General features: G+C 29.2%; 2 protein-coding genes across 5 annotated transcripts in view; one reads left to right on the forward strand and one right to left on the reverse strand.

Annotated features, from left to right (window-relative positions):
• Positions 1 to 15662, forward strand: part of LOC100573121 — a 36910-nt gene extending 21248 nt beyond the window's left edge. For both annotated transcript variants that reach the window (XM_003242325.4, XM_016801888.2), the window contains 5 exons: positions 3729 to 3836; positions 4645 to 4785; positions 13293 to 13443; positions 14646 to 14861; positions 15343 to 15662. In XM_003242325.4, the coding sequence (XP_003242373.1) occupies positions 3729 to 3836; positions 4645 to 4785; positions 13293 to 13443; positions 14646 to 14861; positions 15343 to 15434 (708 nt within the window). In that variant the 3' untranslated portion in view covers positions 15435 to 15662. The remainder of the gene's footprint in view (positions 1 to 3728; positions 3837 to 4644; positions 4786 to 13292; positions 13444 to 14645; positions 14862 to 15342) is intronic.
• A 218-nt stretch (positions 15663 to 15880) lies between these two features.
• LOC100166625 (A-kinase anchor protein 17A) lies at positions 15881 to 23691 on the reverse strand. Of its 3 annotated transcripts, XM_029487795.1 has the most exons (8): positions 20708 to 20725; positions 20439 to 20627; positions 19377 to 19600; positions 18664 to 19299; positions 18378 to 18585; positions 18247 to 18309; positions 18099 to 18183; positions 15881 to 16766 (listed from the first exon to the last, which is right to left on the reverse strand). In XM_029487795.1, the coding sequence occupies exons 2-8, from the start codon at positions 20451 to 20453 to the stop codon at positions 16207 to 16209; spliced, it is 1791 nt and encodes a 596-aa protein (XP_029343655.1). In that variant the 5' UTR covers positions 20454 to 20627; positions 20708 to 20725; the 3' UTR covers positions 15881 to 16206. The 3 variants fall into 3 exon arrangements, with proteins under 3 accessions (XP_029343655.1, XP_016657376.1, XP_029343656.1); XM_016801887.2 differs by lacking the exons at positions 20439 to 20627; positions 20708 to 20725 and adding an exon at positions 23648 to 23691; XM_029487796.1 differs by lacking the exons at positions 20439 to 20627; positions 20708 to 20725 and adding an exon at positions 20275 to 20366.
• Positions 23692 to 23756: the final 65 nt, after the last annotated feature.

A 23756-nucleotide genomic window follows, 5' to 3' on the forward strand; every position in this document is an offset into this window, starting at 1 on the left:
CAACATGAAAGATTAAACAGTAAGCTAAATTTTTATTCGTCAATAAAAAAAATATTTTTAATGTATATAATATATTGTTATTATTATTATACTTAATATGCACTAATCGGAGGATATTTGGTCGAACACATCCAGGGGGGATCCATGCCCCCCCCCCCATATATCTGTCTAAAAACTATAGGTTTTTATTATGCACTTTCCTTACATGATTATAAAATGTACACGTGTTAATTGTTGTAAAATAAATATATTTGAAATAATTTGATTTTTAATACATCAGGCGCCAACCAATGTGCACGTACACGCATTAAACACGTACCTGTTGCTTTTAACATTAACACGCATGGATTAGCGGACGGTTTACGAGCAATTTATTATCCGTACATGGGAAATATGTAAAAAAACAAACAAATCTATTATTCAATTATAAAATGAATATACTTAGGTATAGTTAAAGATTTATAAAAACAAACCTTTTTTTTTTAAATTAATATTAATTGAGTAATGCATATGCATAATCAATAATCTAAAAAATTATGCTTTTATAAACATTTCAATAGTTTACTGAATGTAATGAAATAACATTATGTCACTTTCTTTTAAAACTAAAAAAAACATAGTGGTCTAAGACCATACAAAACGTTTTAAAAAAATACTTCATCCAAACATTGATATCATTTTAATTATAATAGAATATGTAGGTATAGCCTATTAGTCCTACAAGCTTCAATTTGCTATTATGTTCCGAAATTGGTTCTTTATTTTTCGAATATTTTTGCAGTTATTTGGAAAAAAATGTTAATCTATCAAAATTAAATTGTTCAACTCATTGTAATTATTGTGTGTATCATGACTATTGTAACAAACAATACCACAGATTTAATTATTTGTATATGGTATCTTTTTTTTTAGAAAGAAACATGTTTATTGTTATATATACCTCCTTTAAGTACAGCTCATGTTAGAAGTAGATAGTTACATATTAAAAATTATTAATTATAATTATCTACATATTATTATACAACCTGGCACCTGCAGCGTAGAGAAAAAACGAAATTATAAAATTAATAAATTACTTAAAATTAAAATATTAAAATATTACAATGTTTAAACATTTGAATAAATTACTTAACAATTGTTCTTAATATGTAATTGATAGTATAAGTAGGCATATTTATTAAGTTCAAAAAAATGTTTGCTCAGAATAATTTTTTTTATAGTTTAAAACCAACTTAAATAAGTATTTAATAGATGGAATAAATAATTTAATGTTTATGAATATACATGTATTTGTAAATAAATTAGTTGGTATACCGCTATAGGTGTATTTTTGTACCAATACTCAGAAATACTTAAGCGTAACAAAATATCCATCTCTTATACATTTTTTCATTTAAATAACTATTAATAAACGCTGCAATTACTATTTATTTGTGTAGAAAAGAATAAATACCTGTTAGTCCGTTAAGTCATTAAATGCTAAATCACGTTAATCACTTCATTCATTAAAGTGATCAAACCTTTTGTAAAAAAAAAAAAAAACATCTTGTGAATGGATTAAAATGAAAATCTATCAATTGGTTCGGTCAGTAGTGGAATGTGAATTGCAAAATATAGGCGCTGCGATACAGTCTTAAATTACCGTTTAATATTGTTAGTTTTTATGCTGTTGTCGTTTTACAACAATTCACAAATCTTACACGCCCACCGGATTTAAACATGAAATTTCACACGATGGCATGGTAATTTCACGTGAATTAGATGTGCAATAGGATCTAACGCCGTTGTAGAGGAATTGTTAAAAATTCACTTAATGTGATAAATTCCACAAGTTAGCGGAATTCAGCATAATATAAAAAAAAGTAATACCATTCAAACGATGCAGATTCAATGTACCCACCGACGACGACCTGCGTGATTCTATATATTAGATAGAAAATATGACTTTATTTAAATCGGTCAAGTATCTATACCCATAAGTTAAGAAGTTCGAGGTCCAAAAGACAAAATATAATATCATCAAATGCTAAAATGTAAAACACGTATATATGTATTAATATTTGTCTCGATAATAAAGTATTTATGTATATTTATCGTGTCTTGTTAGAAATAGACAATATTCGATGGAATTCGAGAAAAAAATTCAGAACAGCAAATGTCAATTTATCACACATACCTGCCTATTAAACTTTAATCATTATTAACATAATATATATATATATATATAATAATATGTACATAATAACAACAATAATTCGATGACCATGCGCGTACGATGAGAAAATTACTTTGGTCGCGTCGAGCCATTTAAATATAATATGCCAAAAATCAAAATACCCGTCAATCATCGATCCATCGTTAGAAAATTACCATTGACCGAAACTAATTTTGTAACGAAGAAGAAGTTCAAGTGTGTCACAGCGATGTCTTAACACTAATATTTTATACCAATACTATACACTAACAATATATTCGAGTAAAAAATAAAAATAAAACGTCATTAAAAAGTAGATGGTATACCTACCAATAATATATTCGAGAAAACGGTTTTGCCCACCTGTTGTACTTACCTACCAGCTGTTTGCAAATATTATATTTATATTATACAAATAAACACGGATTTGTCACATCATTACGCGGTATACACACAGAAATTACTGTGAATATCACATTTCCGGCATGTCCGGCTATAGTTTCTATGTACATACTGACAATGACACTATACCAGCTAAATATATGTGCAGTGTACACTTAGGCTTCGGGTGCCGCCCACATAACTGGGCCACAGTGGCGTGTATTATAGGTAGGTACTCGGGGGCAATATTGGTGTTAACAAGCCGAATGAATAGCTGAATCGGAAAACGGACCTATATATAACAAGGACAGAGCTGGTGTAATTGAGTACCGGCATTGTAATAATTGCAGGTAGGATTTCCAAGATATTGTCCTAGATTATCGGGAGGCGCGAGTCGGTAGTTGCTGTCCATTCGGCGGTCGTACTGCACCATAGCAGTATCAGGTTCCAAAACCTATCAATATGGTATAGCGAAAGTGGTTATAATATTATTATTGTATACACAAAGAACGTACGGTGTACCTGGTGTACCTATAGGAGGTACAACAGGGCATAATTATAATATTATTATTATGATTATATTTTTCCGTTCTAATTATCTGAACTCCGATGACACAACTGATTATACCTAGTTGTACCTAGCTTATAAGCTATAATAATATATAAGTAATATTATAATAAATATTGAATAACAGTAATTTACTGTTTCTATTAAAGGATGAAATACGCGTGTAAAATTTCTATGAAAAATAAAATGAACTTATATGACTTGAAATGTTAAGTATAAAAAAATAAAACAGAATTGGTTGGATCTCCAATTAATTAGTTTCGTGATTTAGTAGGCAAACTCGTGATGTGAAATTTATAAATAAATGAGCACTTTTTAATAAGTAGTTGTTATCTAATAATTAATCATATTATTTATTTGCATATTCAAAATAAATTATCACATCAAACAAAAATTAAAAATATGTATGTATTATATATTATAGGTACTACAATATATTATATAGGTTTTATATATTATATATATTAAATACTGCCTGTTAAATTGTCCTACGAAAATGTTTTACCGTAACAATAATTATAGACTTTTTAGTGATGTTATTTATTTTTAAATATATTTAATTATTTAAATGTTTTGTTCTAACAGGAAACGAATAAATCAGCAGCACCTAACCAAGGATTAAAACCAACAAAATACCATTATTATCCACATAATCAACACATATATCTACTACCCGAGTGTGCAGTTCAACAGGTATAGAAGTTTTTGTATTTGAAATTTGAAGTTTTTAATAGAATAATTTTAATCTAAATTTTTAGTTAAAAATTACAATTTTATTATAATAGGTATTTAAATAGTTATTATTTTCCAAATAAAAAATACTTGAGTTTCAATTATTTAAAAAAATATATATACATTATTTAAATCGAAATCTGGGATCTATCGACTAAATAATTTTGGTGTCGTGTACTTATACTGGTTAGTCGTTCAATGTCAATATATCCGATAAATTCCTAATCGACATTAAGACAACTTTTTTATAAGCTTTAGTTAATTTAAAAATATATGTAGGTATATAAATGTAATATGTATAAGTGTATAACAAAACTTATGTATCATCACTTTTTTATAAGATGATTTTTATAAGACTTTTTAAATAGATTTAAAAAGATAAATATCGCTAATGGCGGGAGAACACTAGTACAATTATAGGTATATTATTTTATTCTACTTATATATACAAATTTAACACATATAAATATATAATATATTATAATTAATCAATATTTCTTTTTGCATAATTATTTAAAAATTAATATTATAATTCAAACAATGCAACACGTAATACTTACCACCTCTATCTGTGTCTGCGATTTTCTTTTAACAAAGGGTAAAAAAGCAATTTAAGTATACTGGTCATGACAAGTGCAGATATTTAGTGTTTATTTAGCTCAACGTTGGTTTCAATGTATTTAAAATTTTAAAGTTTTTAATGGACCATAATATTCATATTTGTACAATGTAGTCAACAAGTGATCAATGAATACGTTTTATCATACAGGTGTGTAATGCTGTATATGTAAGACTCAACTACACGCAGCCACTATGCGCCTGTCCGTCCAGGTACAAAGAGCCGTGTTCGGCATCGTTGAACGCTGATGACCTACACACTACAGAACTGTCTACCGACCCGAACGGCAAAGTGAGTGAAAATAAATTGCATAATTTCGGTATCATTCATACCTACCTATGTAATTGTAACGATATCAATTATTAGACAATAATTTTAATACCGTCTCTACCTATTACGATTAGTGGACACTGGACAGTGATGAAGTATTAATTTGGCTATAGGTATACCTATTATACGGCTATAAGAATAATTGTGGCGTAGGAGAAAAAACAATTCTCTTGCGGCTACTAAGACAATATAAAACTTTTATCATTCATTAGCATTTAGCAATAAATTATATTCTCATTACATCGTCCCAGTTATTTGCACATGTACATTGTAAGTACAATAATATTATGTTTAATACGGATACAGCGTATACATATATAGGTATATTTAAAACAAATTAAAAATGAAAACAATTATATACAATGGACAGAGGCGTACTGTATTGATCTTTTTTTGTAAACCAAATGTTCATAATGGACGATATGTATTGGATTGAATAGGTATTTGAATTGATTATTGTTTAAACTTCAGAATTTTAATGTTACCCATTCCTTTAAAACGATTTTGTATACGTATAATATAATAATATTATAATATTATAATAACATTATAATTTAATATATGCATAGGTACACATATTATAATTACCTATTCAAACCAGACAAAAGCTTTCAGTTAAAACCTAAAATGAATCTTACGTGTCCGCAACATACGTCAAATTCTCTTACATTCGTGGTTTTATTATGCAGACTTATTTTTAAGATAATAATAATAATAATAAAAACGTATATATGACAATAATTTCGTGTACTTAAAAAATATTATTTATTACTTGCAGTATTTAAAAATATATAATATATGACCTACATATATACTACATCTCACGAGACTGGTCAAATATGCACATCGGCTAAGGGGTACGAAAATGAATTATATGATGAGACGATGAGAACAAAAACAAATAAAATAAAAAAATACTTCGAAATTTTATTACGAGCCTATAGTGTACCGTACCATCGTACCGTGTATCATGTCAATAATAATGTTATATAGGTATAGTTGAAAACATGGTTATGACTTTATATTATTTCAATTACAAATGATGCGTTGGCAGGCATGTCATTAAATTTGCTGAGTCTTGACCAACTTATCATTTACACATTTTGAATGTATTATAAAAAACAAACAAGCGAATATTATTAAATAATTTGTTCGATTTCCAAAATAAGAAGATGCGTGGTAACAAAACAAATTTGAATATTTAATATTTTTTTTTTTAGTGCACGCATATTATGTGGCATGTGCATTGAATAACAATAAGTATTATAAGTATAATAGGTTAGGTACCTATTGCCTAGTGCCTAGTGCCTACATTCAAACCGTCCAGACAAAACAAATAGGTATTAAAAATATCGTTTTATTATTGTTTTTTTTTTAACTATTCGCACTACTGAATTACTGTACTTTTTGGAAATATCATTGTTTGTTTCTACATACATAATTCAATATTCACATTTCACACAATATGTACACTACAGTAAAACGGTACAGACGTAGGTTGCAGTGTTCATTTAAAACAATGTCAACAACTTAAAGTTACGTAGGTACTTTTTAATTTTTTCAACAATCAATGAATTAATGAATCAATGAATATTAAACATTTATTTAGACTAACTTAGGTAATAAGAAATGTACAGATTACAATAATCATCTTACCATCTATAATTTTCATTGTCCTAGCCTAATGATCAATATATTAATGCAACTTTTTCAGAGGTAAAATTATCATTGTAATTTGACAAACATCTGTTATATTAAACTGCAGTGTTACCTAAAACGGCGTTTTTTTTTCAAGCTCCTCTTTGTAGACAGCCACAGGTACCTATATATATATATATATATATATATATACATTCCAAACCTATCGTGTTAATAATTTTTCTATATTACGTATACACGTACGCATTATTATTACACTAAAATAATTATAGTACACAATACATATTTTTACCCGTTAAAACAAAAAAAAAACAAATAAATACAAAATATAGAAACTTTCCACCGCTTACAGACCATACCTATTATATAGGTACCTATCTACGTAATAAAAAACATGAATTTATTATTATAATAAACTTTGAAAGCAGCAGCAGTCACAGCATTAAAAAAATATAGTTTCGCGTAATATAGGTATCTACGCGTACGCGTATAATATAATACTCGCCGCCGCCGCCGCCGCTTCGCCATATTATTATTATTATACATTACTAGACGACGTGAACGATATTATAGCCGGAACACGCATCGGGTACGGTGCGGAAAATGTCGTGAAATCGTGCGATTTCGGTCTCGTGCGTGTAGGGCGAGGTAAAAAAAAATATAAGAAAAAAATACGCGAAAAAAAAAGCCGCGAGAGTACCGTTTTTTTCTGTCGCCGGGCCGCGACCCACTTATTTCGCACACTCCCTCCGCCCCCGCGACCGTTTGAATATTGCTAATGCTCGGGCGCGACCACGTGTGGTGTGGAGACCGATCGCCTAGGCCCGCTTTTTTATCGTATCGTCGGTCGAACCTAAACAAGTGACCATAACCTCAACCCGGTATACAAGGTGTAACAGAAATACTTGACGCAGAAAATGATGCTACTTAAACGTATGACAAAAATTGTTAAAATTATATGATTAGTAAATAATATTTAAGAAATATACGCATGTCAGCAAATTCCCAGCAAAAATATTTTAAAAAAAAGTTATTATATTCCAAATTCATTTAATCAAAAAAATATTGATATTTTTATAAATTCTAAAAAATAAACTACTTAGATAAATGTTTTTACTATCAAAATTGTTCTAATAATCAGATTTACAAATTGGCCGTTTTGAATATATCCAAAACAATCTAAATCAAATTTAAATTCTTTTATTTTCAGTGTTCAAAAATAAAAATAATTTTTTTGTATACTACCTATATATGACGTGTAGCGCAAATGCAGACTATTAAATTATACATAAAAAATAAAAATTTTAAATATCGATTAGAACAAAAGTTATTCCAAGAGTGAGGTCTATCTATCTGTTACACCCTGTATAGGTATATTATTATATTAAACTATATTATATACTTTTATTTAGTCCGCCGCAGCTGCAGTATATATTAGGTATAATACCCTGTGCATTATTATTAAATAGTCTTTCAGTGGCGATCGGAGGAGCGTATAATATAGAAGACCACTTTAGATATGCGCACCATGCCACCATATATACATAAAAGCACATGCAATAATACACGTAAACGCTCGGTGCCGCCCCGCACGGGTCGTCACGAATAGTCGTGTACGCGTTATTATTATTATTTATTTATTTATTTATTTATTATTATTATTATTATTATTATGTGTATACAATATACATATATATATTATATTGAGCGCCATGCTCACAAGCCAGCGTTAGGGACCCGAGACTATAAATCTTGTCATATATATATAGATATAATATATATAATATATATATATTATATTGCCGCCAAAAAGGTGAAAACGGTAACATCCGCAACGCGCGGCGGCGGCGTCGCCTCGACCCAGACACGTCGGTCGTTATTAACACGACCATTCGACTAGAACTTTTACTCACCCGCAACAAACGGTTACACGCTCAAGTACACGAAATGCCTTTTGTTCACGTGTCTCCGGAAAACATACACACCTGTATACACATGCACAATACATACATTATAGGTAGGTAATACCTATGTGTTTTAGTATAGCCGATTGTAATCTAGCCGTGAAAAACCATCGACAAAACGTAAGCACGCCGTTGAAAACATGATATTTTCAGTACCTACATACCTATACCTATTACCCATATAGTATAGGTATTATATATTTATTTACGAATTTCGATTAATCCATTTTTTTTTTCTTCAAAATCGTTCTGTTTTTAGATGTAGTACCTAATATCATTATTAATATTTAATTGTGGATATTTAACCATTTTAGCGGTAGGTATAGGTTATACCAGTCTATAGGTACATTTAACTACTGTTTAGGTACCCTACACCGCACTGTTATAATAAATCATGAGTCAACAATCATAAACTCGTAACCTATATAAGTAAATAATAGGTACACAAAATTATACGACAGTAATATTGTAATATTAAGTACTCACAAGTCACTGAAAACAGTTATACAGTCATTATTCAATAGTATTGCTTACAATATGACAAGAATAGTAGGTAATAATAACTAGGTATAGAAGTTTGTACATTATAAAAAAAAAACTCAGTTTTTATTAATCCATTTTTAATGAAATTGGGATGTGTCAAAATATTTAAAAATCCGTTAATGCTGTAATGTCAAATTATTGTATTATTATATTTATACAGATTACTGTAAATTAGGTGGAAAAAATGTCTTCCTATATAGTTCAAGCATAATTTGTTCTGAAATTTATATCATTGTTTCCGAGTTACTTTCGTGACTTAATCGTATTAAGCCAACGATGTAACCGTTTTTAAATTTGTTGAGTTTTGAATGTTTTGATGTTACTTTGTATAAAAAAGTATAATATATAATTTATATTTAAAAAATAATTTACAATATAACTTTATATAAGACACTACATTTGCATAATATGCTTTAGTATTATTAGAATACAATAATACATTTAAAATGGAGAAAATAAAACCACTATGGAAACATCACAATGCTTTTTAACAACAATGTCTGCAAACATGTATTTTTATTTTTGCTACCCATTCGATGTGTAATGTGATTAGAATTTCAACGCATAAACAAGTTCACTTACCAACGGGTAATTTAAATTCCAACAATCTGATAGCCATCATATGATTGGGATAAAAAATAACTTATCATTATATATATATACATTTAACTTAATGACGTCATCTTAAATACACTTTATATACCTACAACCTGCACTTGAACAAAGATGTAGAGTAAAGTAGTTAGGTAAAAAGAAATCAACTTAGTACAATCCTATTACAGTTATTAATTTAAAGTGGAAATTAATTGATTTCAAGCTATAGGATAATATAATGGATTAGGAATAATAGTTATCACCATTTGCCAGAACTTTTAACACCTTTAATACTACATGTTTGTGGAATACCTATGAATAAGTTTGAGAGATTCCAATTTATTATACCATTATATATATATAGTAAGTAGTAACAGTCCTGTATTAAGCACATCCATAATCATCGTTATGATTTTATGAAATAGTAAATGTATAAATTTTCTACTATTATCATAATTTTTTAATTCAATAAATGGGGTTTTAATTTTTACAGATTTATACGTTTAATATTTTTTTCAAATATTTATAGAAAAGATGATAACAAGTGATACATGTTTTTAAACTTCATACCTACACAAATAGGATTAATCATAATATTGTGAACCTTTAATATGCGACTTGAAATTATGTCAGTTTTAAAATTGTACCTATAGATGACAAATTCCTTAAAACCAAACAAATGGGCATAAAAACTCGGTGTAAAATATACCTTCAACTGAAAATAGTCTGGTCAGCGACGAGAGAACCGTGACAAATTCAATTTAAAAATCGAACATGAAATAATCGCTTACCATGATTATGGCAATTTAAATAATAATAAAATAACTGGGCTCAATAATATAATTCACAAATCCTAATTCGACATCGAAAAAAATATATCTTTGTAGTATTAGTAGTATAAATGTATAATAAGTACCTACCTGCTATAGACAGGCTTGGTATACGGAACTTTGTTTTTTCACATTTATCGTACCTACACTTAAAAAAAAAAATCAATGCACGTTAGTAATGTTGGTGATTATGTATGCCGTTTATCAGTATAGTAATTTGAATATAATCTCTATATAATAACATCGAAAAATACACTTTTTCGTATAACAGCTTATTTTCTGGTAGTTAAGTTCATTCATACATGTCGAATTACATTGGGGTTTTTATTATTTTCACTAAATTATCTATGCGGATTATAATATTATGCGTTAAAAACAAAAACATATCATGGCAGTATTTTAATATAGTATATTATACAGTTTAAACTGTAGTGCCGCCTCGTAGACAAAAACGAATCGTTAATTTTTTTTTTTACGCGAAATGATTGGAAGTTGAATAACGATAGCCACAAAACCTTTTAAGCCAAATACGAATATACCTACAGAAAAAACCACATCGAATAAAGGCGTAGGTAGGTGTACATTGCATTTATGTGTAGCCGCGGTATATGTAAAACTCCAGATTTGTGGCATGTCTTTAGTCAATTGCGACTTAAGTATGAATAAAATATAAAGATTAGACATATACGCCCCAAAATATAGGTTGAGTTGTTTTAAATTTGGAGCGGAGTGATGAATATTGGTATTGATTTTACAATGTTATGTTTGTCTTTCTCATCAAACGTTTGCGTATTAGCATTTTCTATTCATTTTATTTTCGAGCTATTTATAGATATAATTTATAGACATTTAAAGTTGATAAAATTAAATATAAATAACAATTCAGATCTTTCATTTGATTAAAAAAAAAAATCGGAATTTTAATCCAAGGTTCCTTATGAGTTATTATTATAGCTAAATTCTGTGTGGGTACCCTAACCAAATAAATAAAAAAGCCAAGAGTAGGATCGATACCTCCTTCCCTCAAATGAAGACTCTCCAAAAAGTAAATAGTAAATATGCATACCTACTCACTATAGGTCCCTATACTCAGTTTACATAATATACCTATGCTGAATTTTGCCAACATTCTCCTAACCTAACTTACCTGGTGACTTTTACACTATAGCTACCTATATAATTTTGTATACAATTATTTTCATCAAAAGTTTTTAAAATATTTATTGCCAATGAACATAATATTCTGTATAGGTACAATTTTTTTTGGTCAAAACTACATTTTTAAACGTTTGTCGCAGCTTAATGAGTTCATACGATGCACCCCATTGGAATGCTTACGATATATGTCATATACGAAATACGCTTACTAAAATGTTTTTACCGACAGCTAAATGTCTAATTTCGAGTACTTATGTATCTGTTAATAAAAAAAAAAACTACGGTGTAACTTTTTACCAGTAATATAGGTATCGTCGTTTGATGTGGTTCTGGATACTGACGTATTATATTATATTTTAATGTTTCATACTTTCATCTATATAATATGTTAGTTTCTACATTTATAAACACCTACCTACTTAATTCTATAATTCAAAAAGAAAAAGTTTTCTTTGTTCGAATGGCACAGGTTAGGTTATTCGCGCATTAATAATAGATGGGTACTCAAAACCTACGAAAGCGAATAAAAGTAGGTACCTACATTTATCGATGTCATAAATATTAAATATATACCTACTCAACAAACTATATACAAAGTCATGTAATGTTATTTCGGAAACGTTAACCCTTAACCACAATCATAAGGTAGGTATTTCATGTTGTATACAACTTATATTATGTTCGAATTTTCGGCAGTCACCTCCGGAAAGTAGGTAGGTATTCATAATCTTTCCAAAAATATGGTCGGTTAATATAATAATAGGTACATATATGCGCATAGTCTTTGAATCATGGTAAATGTCAGGTACGAAAACTGCTCGGAAAACTGTTACGATATTTTTCATATTTTCGTCATTAGTTTTCGTGCAATCAAAACTAATCTATAATATCTATGTACCAGGTTAGGTTAAGTTATATATATAGGCATTACAATGTGTGATGACAATTACGAGTGGAGACGTAGGTACCTACTACCTATATATATTTTTTATAAGATCATTAAGATCGATAATATAATGTACATTTGTGCCTACTCGCTCAATATTTATAACGTGTATAATGGATACACGACGAGCGACAAGTTGGATACCAACTGATACTACGTTGATCGAACGCGAGTTTTTAATATTATAATATTATTTTTTCGTTAAAAACGAATACTCACAAGATTATCGTAAGGGGCATTCTCTGGGGGAATTCAGCCAAATATATTCACACGTCAAAATATATTTAAATAAAACAATAAACTCCCAATAAATTCTTATAGGTCTTATAGGAGTATATAGGAGTCGTACCTACATAGTACCTATACGTAGATGCGTGTAAGACTCCAATCTTGTAGAGGTACCTACATAAATTATTGAATATGACCCATGTAGGTATTTTAATTCATGGTTATCGAACCTAGGTATACATCCATCGCACCAAAAACCGAAATAAAAATGTACGCTTTTATGTCCCATGCGCAATATAAAATTTAAATATATCGAGCTCGCTCCTGCACCCATAGAATTTGTTCAAGGGACGCCACTGAGTGTGTATAAATACCTAATTGGTCCGGCAGGTTTGAGTTCACTTCATTATTGTCACCAAACAATTATTATTAATTATTCGGACGATAATATAATATCATCAGTGTTAATATAATCTATTGAATCATAGTAATAAACACAAAAAAAACTATCCACTAAACATTGCTTTTTACGCGTGCGCCTTACAGATCCTCACGCTGGTCAAGACGTGCGAACCGGTGGCCGAAATGAGGACGTGCCGTTCGCCGAGGGACTGGTCGCTGTTGGCCCTGCAAAACGTCCGCACCGGCAAGTCACATTACCTGGTCATCTGCAGGTGTCCGCACACCAATCTGCTGGGTATGATATATGATAACATTAATAGATATTATTATATTGACCATTGAGATTTTAGACCATGCGCAGTCGTGTCGGTTCGACCAAGCAAAATATTGCGTATACGAAAAAAAAGAAACAATAATATAATTATATAAGTGGTACGTCTACAAGGTAATTCACTAAACATAATATGCTCACCCACATTTATTTCTCAAGTAATACCAACATTTATTCAAATTCTGATTTTTAGAGTTTATAAATACCATACGGCCATACCTAAGGACCATATTCTCCAATATTTGGATATTTAATACAATTTTTAAGGAGTGATATGTGACTGTACCAACTTTTTTCACCTTTTTTATAAGGGCGATGATGATATTTTTCAAATAGAAGTACTTAGGCACCTAATTAATATTGATCCAATTCCATAGACATTTTAGGATTTTTAAAAGTTTTCGAAATATATTTAATATTTTTAAGGTATATTACACTTAGTAGGTTGTATGTACCTATCGGCTATCTGGCTATCTATATATATATATATATATATATATCTACACTTTAAAAAACCAGAAATTACTCGTTCGAATTGTGATTTAGATGCATCAAGATTTGAAAAAAATTAATTTACTTAGGTGCAATTTACAGTAAAAGGGTTGGTTTTTATTTGGAAAAAAATAAGTTTGTTCCAGTGATGACACTCAATAAATGGTATAAAAATCGAATTCATTGAAGATATGGCCTTATTTACTTAGAAATTCCAAAAGTAAGAATTTGAATAAATTCGTTACCAAAGGAAAAAATGGACGTGAGCATGGTTGTCAAGTCAAAAAACACAAATGATTTCCATTGAAATGCGACGTGTATTAATTACTTTAAATACACCGCAAACGCGTCCGTCGTGGCACTCAAAAAAACCGTTTTTAAAATCTCTTTTCTGTACATTTTCTGATCGTCACCTTTCCAACCGAATGCTCCTAATCCACATCACGCTGGACAGTGCGGGATTCCAACAACCATAGGACGACGAGTTGATTTATATCCGTTTGCGCTACAGTGTGGTTTTATTATTTTTTCGTATACCTATTATTATTACCGTCTATTAGGAGGTACCTAACCTACCTATAATAATATATTGTTATACCCATTAAAACCGTTCGCGATTTGTATGATATAATATACCTATACTTACTCACGTCGAGTCGTCTTTTTTCGTACAGAGGGCCCGATGAGTCACGACCAGCCGACGTACGCCAGCGTCCCCGGCATCAGAGTGTACGGCATGATGTGCGTGACGAAGAATGGTGGTGGAAGCGGTCACCAGACCACGTTGGCGCCACCGCTCCATTCCAGCCCGGCGCCGATAACCAAGCGACGGGCGAGGCCCCTGAGGACCCCCCGATCGTTGGACGCCTACTACAGGAGGTCTTCGGAAAGTAAGTCGATCACTCGACCAGAGTTCGGTATAGGGCGTGTGCCCAGAACTTCGGCACATCACTATGCAGCTATATTATACAGCTATTAAACTACACTTGAACAACTCCATTCTCCACACCGTAGTCCGCCAATATCAATAAAATTCGAGAATCGCGCCAAGTTTCATGAGTATTTCCTCATAATTTTTTTTAGTTTTTCGAGCGCTTCTCGACTATTATGTCAGGATAGGCACCAAATCGACAGGTTTCGTGCTCTACTGTGACCCATATTTTGCTACTACAGCACATCACTATTTTGAAATTCTTTAAGCGTACAACATTTTTAAAACTTACCCAAGCGCCGTATTATTATCATGTTTTACTACAAAAGAATAAAAATTAATATCTAAAATAATTAATAATAAACACTGGAGGTGTCAAATAAGTCATCCTTGACAACTCTTATAATACGGTGTGCTCATAAGTCGTTAATGTTTTACAGGCCAATCGTCGCCACCATTCCCTTGGCGCAGAGCCATGCAGTTTATCAAATCCGTGCAAGCAGAAGAGTCGCTGAAAAGTAAACAGTCTTAGACCATTCGTCATCGATACTGAAAACGGTTGAATAAAAATTAAAATTCCATTAGCAAATGCATTATATTATTTATTATTATACAATATTAAAATAATAAAATGTAATGAAGCCGCTCAACTTTTTTCTTTTACCTAAAAATGATTTATTACTTACGTTTTTTTTTTTTAATAGATACAAAATATATACAATACACAAAAATACATCAATGTAATTTTTTTTTTTTTTTTGTACAACAAGGTGCTTTGTGCGTTTTAAATGTTCTATAATATTGTACATAGCACACCGGCTACAATTAATTTTATTTATTTATTTATTTATTTTTATTCATTAGATTATTACTTATGTAAATTCATGAAAACATAATATTATTTATTTAAGTATATTTAATTTTTTTTTTTTAATAAATACAATACAAAATTTAACTTTTAAATTTTTTTTAAATATATCAGTAATATTATTACAAAAACAAAAAAACTATTAACAGGAACATCAGCTTCAAGTTGTGTTGTACAATGTGGTATGTCACATCTTAATTCATAGGGAAAACAGTTTTACACAAGCCTAGAAAATAGGGCATGTAAAATCTTATTCTCTGCAGATAGATACCTAATTGCAGCGCGGTCTTCAAGACACTCACAGGAAATACTTTTAACATAAAATAAAAATATGTTTATGTGTTTACTTTAAGACCAGAAGTATGATCGAATGGTTATTAAATATCTAAAAATCTAAGGAAGCATTTACCTTCTTGATAATACAATAATCAAAATATCATTTCTTAGATTTCTTGGGCTTTTTACTCTTCTTATTTTTACTCTTTTTCTTATGTTTATGTTTAGACCTGTTTTCTATTGTTTTCTCTGAACTCTTATCAATACTTCTACTTCGACTCTTACTCTCTGAATGACTTTTGTGGGTTTTTTTAGGACTCTTACTTTTTGAACGACTTCTACTCCTTGAATTGCTTATTTTTGTACAACTCCTACTTCTCGACCTACTATAACTTTTATTTCGACTCCGACTTCTGCTACGACTATAACTCCTTGAGCTTCTACTGGAAAATGATCGCCTTCGTTTTCGGCTTCGACTACGGCTACGACTCCTGTCATTATCTGTTTTTTTATTAAGTTTTTGAATGTACTTATGATACTTGTGTCCGTAATTAATCAACTGCATTGGATCGAAAATGGGTGGCAATAGGTATGGTCCTCGACCTATGTATTGATGTGTGCCTTTTCCACGATTACCTCTCCAAATTCCTCGGCCTCGGCCACGATTGTTTTGGTCGTTGTTATAACTGCGATTTTCAGAATCATTATTATTTGAGGAATCTGAAATAAAAATCATGTCAGCATATTTCATAAATTATATCTTGATAATTTAGTATATGCGTTGCATAATAATTAGTTTGTACACAAATGTATCACTTATCAGTATAATAAATTGTTTATGAATATGAATATTGAAAGAATTCAACTTGTTATAATTTCATTCTTACTAATTATGGATTTGTTGAAAAGTTGTCAACAAATAACAAAACTGAGGCATTTTTGTGCATTATTTTTAAATACAGATAGAATATAGATAGTAGAACAAGGGAAGTATATCAATATAACCATAAAGATATTAAAATAAATTTTGATTTGAGACAGTTAAAATTAAAATTTAAGAAGTTAGTAAAAAGTGATCATACTATCAAATTAATAATTACATAATAAGAAATGTAACTCTTTCACTGCTCAAGACATACTATTAGATTCCTGTATTTTATAATATTATAATTAGCCAGTAACCGTACAGTTCTAGGAAACGCTGGATCATATTATTTTAAACTTAAATAATTTAATTATATCATATAGATCTCAAAATTAAAATTAAAAAATATAATATATACATTTTATTTTACATAACATACAAGGGTTGCAGGGCATAAATAGTGTAGCAGTTTAGAAAAGGTTAATTTATTAGACTTTTTATAATAGTGTTATATTTGCAGTGTAGGGTAAGTTACTTTTAAAAAGTAATTAAGTTACTTTACTCATTATTCAAATAAAATAACTTTACTTTTCAATAAACAAAGTTACTACATTATTTTCACATTAAAAAAAATTAATTCATGGGTATTTTTCTTATTTTTTATTGAATGTCAACTGACAACAAGAGTAAGTAGAGATAATGGATACATTTTGAAAAAGATGTCAAAAAATAAAGAAATATTGTGTTTCAAGATGAGTTAATTAAGTAAAATACAGTGCAAGTAAATATATATATTTTATAAAAACATTGAAAACTAAATTGTGACAAGTTAAATTTAAAATAATATTGATTCATAATAGATATTTATATACAGTTAAGATGCTATAACCACAAAGTCGAAGGGTGATAAAAACTACTTCGAGATAAGTATTATTTGAAATACCTTATTGAAATTTAACGTAACCTAACCTCGAGGGAAGTAAAAAAAAGCTATTTGAAAAAAGATATAGCGAAATGTTGCTATGCACAAACAAAGTAACATTGTTACAGTAACAAGTAACTTTTGTTACATTACTAACACTGTACATTAATGGATTACCAAGAAAGATGCAACCTGATATAAATATAAACTGTAAAACCAAAATGCTAACTTGTTAGTCCATAAACATACTATTAATTAAATTTACTTTTTAATATTTTATGCTGAGATGGTTTCCATTTTTCAATCATTCTTTGTCTGAAAGTAGACTCAATATCTCTACACTGAACGTTCTAAAAATTAATTAAGTTTGTGTTAAAAATTTACCAACAATATTATATTATTCTATAACTTACATTTGTATTGGCATTATTTTTTTCAGACTTTTCTTCCTCATTACTTTTAAGATTAATTTTCGACTAAAATACAAAAATAATTTATAAATTAACAAACAAAAAATTACTATTAAAAAAGGTTGTAAATGTACTTTAATTCGTGTAAACAATTCTCCCAGTAAGTGAATAGCTTCTAGTTTTCTTTGTGTTTTTAACAGAAGTCTTTCTTCAGTTGCAATTTTTTGATTCATTACATCTGCTTCTCGTTCAGCTAAACGCTTAATACGTTTTGCTTTACGTTTTTCTTCTCGTAATTTACGCCTTTCATTTTTTTTTTCCAGTTCAAAAAGTTTTTTTTTACTAGAAGATAAATTTTTAAAAAAACATATTAAATATGTATCATTAATTTATAAATTTAAATATGTATTATTATCTTACTTTTCTTCTTCTCGTTTTTTTAATTCCTTTGCTTTCTCTAGTCTTTCTGTTTCTTCAATAACTTTTTTCCTCATTAGGAAACGATCACGGCGTTCATGTCTTTTTGTAATCGCACTTAATGTCATGTGTTTTGTTTTATCAAAGTCCACTTTGATATTAGCTGTTAGTGCTTTTGTATCTGTGATTAAAGCCAATTTATTACCTCTTAATGCATTCATCGCTTTTGCAAAAGCTGAATAGTCTCTGAATTGTATGTAAGCATCACAGATTCCTACTCCATGAATAACTCTTGATGGGTCAGCAGCAGGCAAATCAACACGAGCTACTTCACCAAATCCATTGAATATTTTTTTTAGAATATTTTCACTAGGATATTTTTCTCCTGCTTCAGTTAACCACTCCAAAGGTAAATTTTCAATGTGTAAAGTATCAGGACGCTCACCCGGTTTTAATTCGTTCATATCTTTACTATCACGAAAATATGAATCCCAATTATGGCGAGTAGGAAAATCTGGTTCAGATTCAATAGCACGCACAGTCAATAGATAAGAAAATCCAGGAAATTTTATTCGTCTATCACACAAACGGGATAATACTATTGACAATCGTGAACGGTCTGCTAATTCTGCATCGAACCTTAATCAAATCAATAATAAATATTTTGTTTATAAATATGATCTTTGAAAATTTCTTCTTTAAAAATATCTACTAACCTTATTAATTCCGAAGTTGTTTTTGCTACACAGAGATGAGAAAACTTGTCTGGATCTATCCATTCTTTTAAGCGCTCCATGATTTGCCAATTGGAAATTGTCGTTTTGGTTTTGCCATCCAATTGAACAGTGATCAAAATCCGTGCAAAAGGTTTCAGAAATAAATTTAGACGAGGACATAATGGAATAGCGTCTGATTGATCAACTATTGTTTCAAATATAGCCTGCAATATAATAATATATATGAAATACTTTTTTCTTGTGGTCGGTGTATGAAAATACAAATTTTTTTCTAGCAATTTTAAGATTTAAATTTAAGAACACTGTTTACCAATATTTATTGGAACTGTTTATCCAACGAACAAAATAATAACTAAGATTCAAACTTAAATTAATATAGTAATTATCAAGATTTTTTTAAATATTTTAACGTCAAATATCATTAACAACTTATATCATAATATAAACTTTTTATATTTCAGACCAGCCAACAAAATTTTTTCTACCAATTTAAAATAATACTTAGCGAAACAAAAAAAACCCTACAAATGTTATGAATATAATCATTTATAAATCGGTACAGATTTCATAGATTAAAAATGTATTTTATCTATCAATATTATGATTCATTTTTATTATTATTAGTATACCTATAAATATGAATAATCTTATATTTACAATCAATAGATAGTAGGAAAGATTATACTAACTAAAATAAATTAATAATTTTAAAAGAATTATACTGAATTTAAATAATATGATAAACTACAACTGTAAATACTATTTTACTTTATTTCCTAAACCTATTTTAACTGGTTTCAATTTATTAATTTTACTATTGTCAAATTAAAAACAATGTCAGAACAAGATACGACTTTCAGTAAATTCATACAAATACCTTAAAAGACAAATAAATACAGCGAAATCTTTATTTCAGATATCTACTAACATCAGAATCCTCTTAGGCTTATCAGTCCCATCAATGTTGGAAATTCAAAGATAGGACTGTTAATTTTTATAAATATATTGTATAACATTGTTATGTTTAAAAATGTAATTAACCTGTTTTGAGTTCATTTTAACGACTATTACATAGCCAAATTAGGTAGTCGACAATCCGGTCCTAGTTAGTGCAAGACTTACAATTATATTAAACACATTTCCTTAAAGATTTCTTACGGTTTATTGACCATTGATTAAAAAATACACATAAACACTGATAAGTAAAAAACGAAAACGATTGAGAACAAACTGAAAATTAAGCAAACAATCAAATAAGAAATAGTTTTGTTCGACAGAAGTGTGGTGTATGAACAGGTAAATAAACTTACAATTTACATTTACCTAGTCAATAATCGACAATAGTAATAAATTGCCAATTGCTAATATAGTAGTATTACTATTATTTACCTATTTGAAAAAAATAATAATAAAATATAATATTATTATATTATTTAATCAAAGACCGAGGTATTTACCGTGATAAGTTATCATTTATCAATATTACCAACATAATATGCTTTACGAATTATTTAAGGGAGAGCTACTACTGGGCGTATCAGTGTTCAAGGCGTATTGATCACTTAGTTAATAATATGTCTATGGATCAAGGCACCTTGGTGTCAGTGTGGTATCAGTATACGCGGCATTTTTATATATTATAATATTCTGTGATCGCGATTCATACGTCGTGTTTTTTACTGTACCGTCACCCTCGGGGGGGGGGGAGGCGGGTGTTAAAAAATTGACTTTTTTTCTCTAATATAAGTATTATTTATATACGAAAACTGTAAAAAACTTTGTTTAATTTATACTTAAACATCCCTCCTTTCATAGTCCTGGCTACCCACTGCGATAGCGACTATTGTACAAGGCGTGTCCGTCAGCGGTCAGCAGTCTTGTAAAGAATAGGTACATTTATTTTGATTTCACCACTATTCGGAATACGTGTTCGAATACGGAATAAGCGAGGATTAAAATATTAAAGTATTTCGAATACACAAAAAAGTAATCAAATTCTAATAGAATATAATTTTTCCAATTTTGGTATGGTTGAAAATTAAGGTGGTTTAATCATAATATTTCATTCAAATAAAAAAATCTATTGTTCATAATTTATAATGTGCCTGATTTTTAATAGAAAAATTTGTTTTGTCACAAATATAAACTAATTTTCCAGTTCAAAAAAATAATTTTTTAAAGAATAAAAGAAAATATTCAGATCACGTATTCTTCTTTCTTTATTTTTTTTCCAAAAAGTATTTAAAATAGTATTCAAATTTGAAATATTGCAGTTATTGAAAAAGTTACAATTATTCACCAAATGTGAACAGAAGAAGGTTATCATGAATTTTATATCGAGCTTAATATTTAGAATAATATAAGATCCTGGTGAAGAAATGTTTCTGATATTATATTGTTCTCTATAAATTAATTTTAATGCCTTTTCGTTATTGCTTTGCGTAAACATATTTGAATATTTATACAATTATACCATATTGATTAAATTTCCTACTACATAATAAATTACAGTATAAATAGTAAATACCTTTAAGTGTATCTTTATTTTTTGCGTAACCTACACCACTTTTGTAATTGTAAGTCTATCCCCAATTCTGCATTATTTATTAGAATAAAAGTACAACAAAATACAGTACAGGTTGTCAAACAAGGGTCTACACTCTACACTCTATCCCCTATAGATCCCGCCCATGTCCTTTTTTCCAATGTTTAATATCTGATAACCATAAATTATTTTTTTAACATGCACTATTCAAAATCATTTTACCGCCACTGACAACTGACAAGACACAATAATATATGGGGACATCATAGAAGCCCCATCTGGAAACCAGAATATGTCATCCTTGGCGCTTGCAGGCTGGTGTATAATATGAGCAGCCTCCAGGTATCAGGTGGGCATACATCGCGTACAGTGGCGGTTTTTTGAATTTTTTCTGGGGGGGGTCCTTTGAATGTTTATTAAAATTTTCAATTGCATGTTTCCAATTATCAAATTTTTTTAGTACCAAGCTTCCTAATAATTGAGTATTTGTTCCACCTTCGTTTTTGGAAAATGCTACACAAAACTTACAAAATGCACCATTTTCTACTGCCGAGTATGCCAACCAAGAATATCGCACCAACCAAGAATATTGAAATTTAAGATTTTTTTCCTTCTTTTCCTTTCCACAAATATAAGTTTTTGAAGGAAAATTAAATTGAACGTCAGGTTTCCAGAGGTTATTTAAAACATTTATTATATCGTTTTGATCAAGTTTTTTATTTTTGTAGAAACTTATATCAAATGGAGACACGTAGAGATCAGTGCTGGAGAATCCAAATGAATTTTTTTAGGATTAGTAGAAACATATTTTGATAGCTGAGAAGCAGATCTTTTATTTGTTGATAGTTTCTCTTTCTCATTAACGTGTGACGAATTCGCCATATTATCTGAAGATTTCAAATTGTCATTTGTTGGTATTATTTTGAAGAAATGTGTTAAAGATTTTTGGTTTTTATTTGACATAATTCAATCGATTTTAAACTTTAATCTATAACCATAAATATAATCTATAAGCAATCTTATTTAATTAAACACTGATCTAACAAAATAAAAAAAATATAATTATTAATAATACTCAATACACGGTGGTTGGTGACTAACCATTTATGTATTATTTAATATACCAATCAGTGGCGTAGCGTGGGTTTAAATTTAATATATGCGTTAAAAATGGCAAGTTAATAATACTCAAAATAATACCATCAAGTAACAACAAAATGTAATTTATAATTTTAAATTATTATAACTCGATCGTGGCTTTAATTGAATTTTAATTTTTCATTTAAAAATATACCCATACGTTTTACAACTGAAAGTGTAAGCAACGCTTACACTGCTTATATTCACGCCACGCCACTGCTACACAGCACAAGCACACGCTTTGACAATATACATAATATTATACTACTGTCTATACTCTATTGCTACTTGCTAGCGTAAGTTAAATGAAAAAAAAACCATATTATGATTTATTAATTATAATTATTGACATAAATTTAATATTCAAATTTTAAAGAACATGTTGAAATTTGAAAATAATTAATATTAAGAAAAATTAAAAATGACATTCACGATACAAAATCATTTACTTAGATTACATTTTAAATTAACTACATATTATTATTATGAGTCAAATTATATGGATAAAATCTTTGTAAATTAAGAATGAAAACGATTTAAAATAATTATTATAAATTTTACTAACCTGAATAGACGTTCAGGTTCGACAGGCGCGACGGCTTAAGGAAAAGTGATGGTCAGTTTATCAACTATCGCTGCGCTAGGTAATGTACCTACGTTCTTCGAATGGCCGA

The sequence above is a fragment of the Acyrthosiphon pisum genome, chromosome A1 (genome assembly GCF_005508785.2).
Source record: "Acyrthosiphon pisum isolate AL4f chromosome A1, pea_aphid_22Mar2018_4r6ur, whole genome shotgun sequence".
Classification (NCBI taxonomy): Eukaryota; Metazoa; Arthropoda; class Insecta; order Hemiptera; family Aphididae; genus Acyrthosiphon; species Acyrthosiphon pisum.